Source organism: Anser anser (genome assembly GCF_964211835.1).
Source record: "Anser anser genome assembly, contig: HAP1_SCAFFOLD_51, whole genome shotgun sequence".
NCBI classification, from domain to species: Eukaryota; Metazoa; Chordata; class Aves; order Anseriformes; family Anatidae; genus Anser; species Anser anser.
In genome coordinates this window covers 1,052,576-1,061,119 of record NW_028154169.1, presented here as the reverse complement: position 1 = coordinate 1,061,119, position 8,544 = coordinate 1,052,576, and the positions used below count along the sequence as shown (strand labels likewise).

At 54.3% G+C, this 8,544-nt stretch overlaps 1 protein-coding gene across 1 annotated transcript; it reads right to left on the bottom strand.

The window, feature by feature from the left end:
- Positions 1–5,467: 5,467 nt before the first annotated feature.
- Positions 5,468–6,687, bottom strand: LOC310890467 (olfactory receptor 14C36-like). Its single transcript, XM_083852822.1, has one exon. It carries the CDS (start codon positions 6,571–6,573, stop codon positions 5,647–5,649), a length of 927 nt encoding a protein of 308 aa, XP_083708948.1. The 5' UTR covers positions 6,574–6,687; the 3' UTR covers positions 5,468–5,646.
- Between the last annotated feature and the right edge of the window lie 1,857 nt (positions 6,688–8,544).

The following is an 8,544-nucleotide window of genomic DNA, read 5'->3' as shown; positions in this document are numbered from 1 at the left end:
CAACCTGAAGGGAAAACTCTCTTGTTATCAACTGTTCATTGAAATCTGCCTCATTCGCTACCGTCCCGAAATCTCCCCACTTAGATGTACAAGCCCTGAAGCCTTGAAGGAACTGCTGGGCAGAAAGAGGGCACAGGAGGGCTCTCTGCATTGTACTGAGCCCCAGGGTGTATTTGGTGCTGAGTCCGTGGACCTCTGGTCCTGAGAGGAGATAGCGCCGGGCGCACAAGAAGGGAAGGCCAGAAGAAATGCTGAAGTTTCTGGGAGTGTTAATTGGTCCCACTGGGGGCCATTACCACCACAGCTCCCCCACGGACCTGTTAGAGAAGGAAATGGGAGGCAGTGACGACAGGCAGGCAAAGGCAAAGTAAAGGTGGCCCTGATGCCGAGCAAAACCTTCATGTGTTTTATCAAAGCAAACACCAAGGCCTGACACCCAGCTCTGGGAAGAGAGCTTCTGTCCCTCATGCTGCTCTTCAAGGGGCAGGGGGATCTGGGCTGTGTGATGGCAGCTAAAGGACAACAGTACAACACCAGTGCACAGGGCTGCAGGGAGGCCACATGGTTTCAGTGCCAGGAGCACAATGTGTCGTCTCCTGGGTCCCAGTGGCAGAGACAGCAGTCAGAGCCAAGGGGACAAAGACCTCTGCTCTGTCAGGGCCTTCCAGCCCTGTCAGTGCCCTTGGACGTCTCCCCACAGGTTGTCGTATCCTGCCCCATGCCTGAACCATTTTCCCTGCAGCCTGGGGACATCCAACCTGCTTCCCCACCGCAGCATCTCCCTACCCATACTAGGAACTGCTTGTGCTCACTGTCTTTGACTTGAAACACAAAGCCATGGGCTGATCCAGACTCCCTGGCAGTCACCACAGCACTGCCCTTGGAGTGCCATTTCTTTCTGCTCATCACCATGCTGGACCTCCAAAACGGCAGATTGTGGTGGCTTTCCTTTCTCACGTTCTTTCTCCCTACCCAAAATGGGCCATCATCTCTGAAAGCAGATTTCCAGCTCTCAGGAGCTCCTACAAGAGTGCCCTGAGCCTGAGCTTCAGCAGGCCTAGGAAGCGCAGGGCTCTCAGCCTCCACACGCATGACCCCTAGCCCTGTCTTGGCACACCTCCTGTGAACCCTCTCCATTCCTCACTATTCCTTCAGAAAAGGAGCCTCATACTGGGAAAGACTCTTCCAGTTAGGGCCACACCAGTGTGGAGTCATGGAAGATGAGAAGTGCCTTGCCTGGGTGGACACACTCCTCCTAGTGCAGCCCAGTGTGGACATGACCATATCCGTGTTTAGCACTGCCGGCTCATATGGCATCCCTGGTTGTGCCCAGGCTCTTTTCCTCCTGGTTGCTCTTCCTGCAGTCCGGTCCAAGCCTGCTGTCATGTATGGAGCTGTTCTGCCCCTGATGCAGAGCATCACAAGGTGGGAAAGAGAGGCTCTCTTCTCCTTGGAAAATGCAATGACATTTATTCACCAAATCCAAGAGTTTCACAAGAAACTGCACATTCTGAAATGTACCGCAACAGAACCTGGTCATGGAAGTCATCTTCAAGCATGTAGAGGATATGTTGATCAGGAGTGGTCAGCATGGATTCCCCAAGGAGAAATCACGCTTAACCAACCTGATAGCCTTCTATGATGAGTCGACTAGCTGGGCAGATGAGGGGAGAGCAGTGAATGTGGTCTACCTTGACTTCAGAAAGGCTTTTGACACTGTTTTCCATAACATCCTCATAGACAAGCTCAGGAAGCATGGCCTACCTGAGTGGACAGTGAGGTGGATTGATAATTGGGTGGATGGCAGAGCTCGGAGGGTTGTGCTCAGTGGTGTGGAGTCAAGTTGGAGGCCTGTAGCTACCGGTGACCCCCAGGGGTCAGTACTGGGTCCAGTCTTGTTCAGCTTATTCACCAATGACCTCCTTTTCTTTTGGCTCTATATCAGGATCTGCCTTTGTCCCAGCAGCTGCAGTGCCTTGCAAGGGGCTGGGGCTGTGGTGGCCATGCCCGAGCTCTGCAGCACCCTGTGGCAAGGCAACCGTGAGCGTGGTTGCCACGAGCCCTGCCTGCCCTCCTCCTGCCACGCTCCGTCAGGCGGCTGCAGCAGAGGGGACCCACAGCCAGCCCCTGGCTGCGCTCTGCCACCCGCCTCTCCAGTGCCATCCCTGCTGCCTTGGGTGCTCTGTGACGCGCTGGGTGACCTCACAAGGCCTGCCGGCCAGCACATCTCCTGCGGGGCAACCAGGCCGCACAGCGGCAGGGACCTCACCACCGCCCTTCCAGCCTCCTCCCCTCCCCTCGGCCACGGCCTTGACTCTGCTGGCAGGAGCGGCCTTGGGAGGCGCTTCCTGGCCTCCTCTCGATAGCGAGCTGAAAGGAAAAAAGGTCTATTCCTTGACAGAACAATGGCATCAAATTTGAAAAGCTTCATTGGCAGGTAGGTGAAACCTTTACTAGGTTTTGTTAGATAGAAGGAAGTTTAGAAACTTTCATCCCTGATGTTAGCTTACTCACTAATTAGTCAGCTTTATCTATAAGAGCCTCCAGACTTGTATCTCAGAATGAGGGCAAGCTGACCCAGGCCTAGAGGATGTGTCAGAAGATTAGGCGAGGAACTCATGCTATGCGTATATCCTTGCATGTGTAAGCAACTAAGCTTTGTATGCATGCCTAAGATGAAAGAAGAAGAGAAGAAAGATTTAGATGGCTTGAGCATGGACAAGAACTGGATTCAACTAACGAACATAGTGAGGAAGACTACTGATGACCACCAGAGACCCCTGAAAGACCACCAGTGGAAACAAATGTGCATGGGTCAGAGACATTTACTGATTTTAATGAGTTACAGGAAATAGTATGAATATGTTTTGGGGAAATCTGATTAACATGTATGTTTTGATTGTATATAACCCCTATAGCTCAAACAGTTCTGTAAGCACACTAGGTGGAGTGATCCCCACTAAGTCCAGCACCTCAATGAAAGAACGCCTGCTTTCTAAAACTCCAAATTGAGTCTTAGAGAGTTCCTTTGACTGGCTTTTACAGTATCACCCTCGCCTCCTGCCACCTGATGCCCACTCACGCTCCTGGCACAAACGTGGCCCCGCACCAACACCACCGCTCGTGCTGCCTTTGCCTCCTTACCCTGTCCTCTCCCTCGACTCCTTGTCTCTGCCAGGCCCCACGTTCCACACCCAAATTCATCCCTTTGCTCTCACCACCCTCTCCCCTGCCCAGCAGGATGGCAGAGCCAGGGCAGGACATGGGAGAGTTAGGCCCTGTAGCGCCCATGCTGAATGCTTGTGGCAAAGTGGGAGCTGAGATTGGGCTCTGTGGTGCAGAGGAGGCCCCATGCAGAAAAGATGAGGTTAAACAGTAACTTTGCAGGGGGGGTCTCCAGCTTGGTTTGGCACGGGAGGCTTCTGGCCACAAAGAGGCAAAGGATGGATCAGACACAACTTCTCTGGGCAACCTGTTCGATTGACCACCACCCCCAAAGGAAAGAATGTCTTCCTTATACCTAATTTTAAAGTACCCTCTTTTAGTTTTAAAACATTACCTAAAGGCCCCCTTTAGGTACTGGAAGGCTGCTATATGGTCTCTCCAGGCTGAAGAGAACCAGCTTTCTCAGCCAGTCTTCATTGAAAAGGTGCCCCAGCCCCTCTGTTATGTTTTTGGCCTCTTCTAGACTCCTTCGAATACTTCCATGTCCTTCTTGAGTTCGGGGCCCCAGAGCTGAATGCAGTAATCCAGGAGGGGTCTCCCGAGAGCGGAGTGGAAGGACAGAATCACCTCTCTCAAGCTTTGGGCCAAACTTCTTTGATGCAGCCCAGAATACAGCTGGCTTTCTGGGCTGCAAACTCACATTGCTGGCACAGGTTGAGCTTCTCATCCACCAACACCCCAGGTCCTTCTCCTCAGAGCTGCTCTCTAGCCATTCTCCAGCCAGCCGGTACTTGTGCTTGCGATTGCCCCAATCCAGTTGCAGGACCTTGCACTTGGCCTTTGGGAACCTCATGAGGTTCTCACAGGAAAATCTCTCAAGCCTGTCCAGGTCCAACTGCATATCATCCCTTCCCTCCAGTGTATCGACTGCACCACCCAGCTTGGTGTCATCAGCATACTCGCTCAGATTGCACTCAATCACACTGTCCGTGTCACTGACAAAGTGTTAAAACAGTGCTGGTCCCAATACTGGCCCCTGAGGAACACCGCTCTACTGACCTCCACTTGGACATTGAGCTGTAGACTCCAGCTCCTTGAGGGTGACCATGCAGCCACTTCCTTACCCACCAGGTGATCCATCCATCACATCCACGTCTCTCCAATTGAGAGACAAGGATATGGTGTGGGACAGCGTCAAATGATTTGCACAAGTCAAGGTTCATGACGTGAGTTGCTCTTCCCCTCTCCACCAATGCTGTAAGCCCATCGTAGAAGGCCACCAGATTTGTCAGGCACGATCTAGTGAAGCCATGTTGGCTGTCACCAAGAGCCTCCAGTTTGCTGTCGCCACCAGTCCAGAAGGCAGGGTAGCGTGATATGTCAGAGAGAGGCATTTGCAATGAACGTGTGCAAGGAGGGTGACAGAAATCTCATGGGAACACTGGGGGTAATTACTGGAGTTCTGCACAGAGAAATGTCAGGGCTCTGTGAGGTGCCCACATCCGAGCTGGCCTCACGTACTGCTCATACACACTGGGCTCTTCAGAGACACGGGTCCCTGCCTTGCACACACAGGGGCAGTGCACTGCACACTTGCAGGGTCCCTCTGGCTCCTGCAGCCACTGCCAGAGGCTGGAAGGCACCTCAGCCCTGCGGTGCATCGCCCTGCTCTGCCCTCCGCTGAGATGCCACAAGGCATGAGGAATGGGCACAGGGACCTCGGAGGTGCAAGGAAGCACATCTCAGAGCTGCATTCAGGTCTTGCACTTTGGACTAGATGATCTCTGAAGGTGCATTCCACCGGGCCTGTTCTGTGCTATTCAGGCAGATGCCCCATGGTTGTTACTCTCAGGATGAAGGAACCTGAAGACACTCTGCCCCAGTGGTCTTCATGACACCCCTAGGGATAGCTGATGGCCTTTGTGCTCGCTCTTGTTCCTCTCTCCATGTGCGTACGATGTGCCTGCAGGTGGCAGCAGCACCAAAGGGTTTCTGTTCCCATGTCTCCCTTGGGGGAGGCCAGCTGTGTCACTCAAGTGCCCACTGCCTGTCCCTGCCTGCGGTCCCAGCATGGCCACACAGCAGCACTGGCACCAAGCTGCAGGAGCAGCCAGGCCTTACACCGCCAGCAGGGCTCAGCAGGAGAGGGTGGCAGTGGCAGGAGAGCAGCTCTGCATGGACCCAGTGCTGGTGCTCCCAGGCTGGACTGCTGGGCCACGACTCTTTTTCCCTCCACCTCTGCACACAGGAACTGTCCGTGCAGCTACAGTAAAGGCCCTGGAGGAACGATATAAGAAAAAAATGTTACTTTATTTGGTTTAAATGGAAAACCAAAATGAAGAATATTATTTCTAAGTGAACAAAATTACTCAGAATATTAGTGGAAAGTACCAGCAACACAAGAAAAAAGGGCAGGCATGGCCTATCGTGAGTAACGTTTTCAGGTGTTCTCAGAAGAAGAGAGGCAAGAATGTTTATTGGTTATGAAAAGCACCTGGTCATCAGTGTCCGTATGGCATTCTTGAGCTCCTGGTTCCTCATGCTGTAGATGAGGGGGTTCACTGCTGGAGGCACCACTGCATACAGGACTGCCAGCACCAGGTCCAGGGATGGGGAGGATATGGAGGGGGGCTTCAGGTGGGCAAACATGATGGTGCTCATAAAGAGGGAGACCACAGCCAGGTGAGGGAGGCACGTGGAAAAGGCTTTGTGCCGTCCCTGCTGGGAGGGGATCCTCAGCACAGCCCTGAAGATATGCACATAGGACAGAGCAATGAAAATAAAACAACTCCCAAATAGAAAAGCAGTAACCACAAGAACTTGAACTTCCCTTAGGTAGGAGTCTGAGCAGGAGAGCTTGAGGATCTGGGGGATTTCACAGAAGAACTGGTTGAGGGAATTGCCACTGCAGAGAGGCAGTGAAAATGTATTGGCAGTGTGCAGCACAGCATGGAGAAAGCCACTGCCCCAGGCAGCTGCTGCCATGGTGGCACAGGCTCTGGTGCCCAGGAGGGTCCCGTAGTGCAGGGGCTGGCAGATGGCGATGTAGCGGTCGTAGGCCATGATGGTGAGAAGAGATAATTCTGCTGAAATCAAAAAGACTAGCAAAAAGAACTGTGCAGCACATCCTGGGTAGGAAATGGCCCTGGTGTTCCAGAGGAAATTGGCCATGGCTTTGGGGACAGAAGTGGAGATGGAGCCCAGGTCAAGGAGGGCGAGGTTGAGGAGGAAGAAGTACATGGGGGTGTGGAGACGGTGGTCGCAGGCTATGGCAGTGATGATGACCCCGTTGCCCAGGAGGGCAGCCAGGTAGATGCCCAGGAAGAGCGTGAAGTGCAGGAGCTGCAGCTCGCGCATGTCTACGAATGCCAGGAGGAGGAACTCGGTGATGGAGCTGCTGTTACACATTTCTTGCCTCGGAGCAAGGGAGCCTGTCCAAACGAAGGAAAGACTGTGCGAAATTTAATCTAAAATCCATTGCATGTCTCAACAAACACCACACAAACAACATACTGCCTTATGCATTTCAGGATGATGTTCCTGCTGCTCCTTGTCTTTTCTCTGGTTGGTGCTCTGAGGGTGCCACAAGAAGCAGGGGGCTGTGCTGTGGGCTGTGCAGCAGTCAGTCCTGGTCTACAGCAGCAGGTAAAAGGGAACCTGGATTGATCTGAGAAGTCCACAGGCCAGGGACATGTCCCTGCTGCAGGACGTGAGGATAAGGTCAAATAATTCCCTAAGAAACAACAAAGGTGATGTCGGTACCGTCTGTATGCTGAGGTGTGTGAGGTGCCTCAGAGCAGCAGCAACGCTCAGGGATCCTTGAGGAATCTCTAGTACAGACGTTCTTTCTCCATTACCATCCTTCTGCCTCAGCACATGGGCAGCAAAATAAAGCAGATTCTAAAAGTGCACTGCCTTCAGGTCACTTTTGCTGGGCATTTCTGCTGTGCAGTGCCCTGGGGAGGTGTGGGGCTGTGAGCAGCCTGCCCCAGGCAGCAGGCTCTGGGCAGCAGCAGGACCCTGCCATGCCGTGCCGTGCCGTGCCGTGCCGTGCCAGGGGGGCTCCTTCCAGCCGCAGCTTCTCCCCGCAGCCCCTGGGCAGCTCCCCAGGCAGGCTGAGTGCTGAGCCTGGCAGGCGGCAGAGGCCCTGCCCCGCCACACAGCCCCTGGGGCACAGCAGGGACCCTGCTCTGCACCACAGCCCTGGGCACCCCTGCCTGCACCCCCGGCTGCACAGCCTGCAGCTGGCCCCAAGAGAACAGAGCCCTCGGGCCCTGCACGCTGGCCCTGCAGCACACAAGCCCTGCGTGCCCTTCAACTCCAACACCGAGCGTCCTCCTGACAGCTGCCATCGCCTGAGGGCTGTGCCAGCTGCAGGAGAGCCTGGCAGGGTGCGCAGCGGCATTGCCCTGCACCCAGACACTTACCGTGGGGAGGTGGCTGTGAGGATTTCTCCCTCTGCCAGCTCTCCCCTGCCTTTCTATGCCAGGCTGCCCTGAACCTCTCTCCCTCTCCTCTCCTCTCCCCATGCCAGCTGCACGCAGTGCCCCCAGCCCTGCTGCGCCTGGCACAGGAGCTGCTCGTGGGTGGTTGAAGCAGCTTCTCAAGTAGTCCAAGTCTGATGCAAACTGCAAAGCCTCTCCCAGTGTTAACGGTGCCACTGAGGGACATTACTGACAAAGCCTCCCCATGGACTTGTTAGAGCAGAAAAGTGCAGGCAGTGATGACATGGAGACCAAGGCCCAGGAAAGGTGGCCCTGGTGCTGAGGAAACCTTGATGTGCCCATGAAGTCCAACAGTCGGGCCCTGACCCCAGCCTCTGGGAAGGGAGATCCTGTCCCTCCAGCGCGGTTTAGGACTCTTTCTGGGTCAGTGCGCAGTGGGTAAGGGCAGTGCCAAGTACAAGGCTACAGGAGGACATCTCCTAGGCTCCTGGAGGGGGAGGAGGAGGCATTGAGACCCTAATGCTGTAAGGATGAGGTGTCTCCTCATAGGCCTCACTGACAGAGACAAGAGCCAGAGCCCAGCAGACAAAGCTGTTGGCTCTGTCAGGGGCTTTCATCTTCCAAAGGATCCTTGACAATAACCATCACAGGCTGTGCTGTGCTGTTGCCTGTCTGCACCTGTTTCCCTGCAAGACTTAGATATCCACCTTGCTTCCCCACCTTGCTTCCCCACCTTGCACCTCCCTGCCTTGACTGATGTCTCTCCATCTGCCCTCAGTAATCCATGAAACACAAAGCCAGGGCACCGATCCTGACACCCTCTGCGTGACGTCTTGCACCACAGCTCTGCTCTTCAAGAAGCATTTCACCTCATACCCCCATCTCACCACCCTGAATCTGAATTTTGTGATGTCCTTTCTTTCCCATGTTCTTT

Coding starts and splice junctions, on each gene's coding strand:
- LOC310890467 (XM_083852822.1), bottom strand. CDS start 6,573: ATGTGTAACAGCAGCTCCATCACCGAGTTCCTCCTCCTGGCATTCGTA.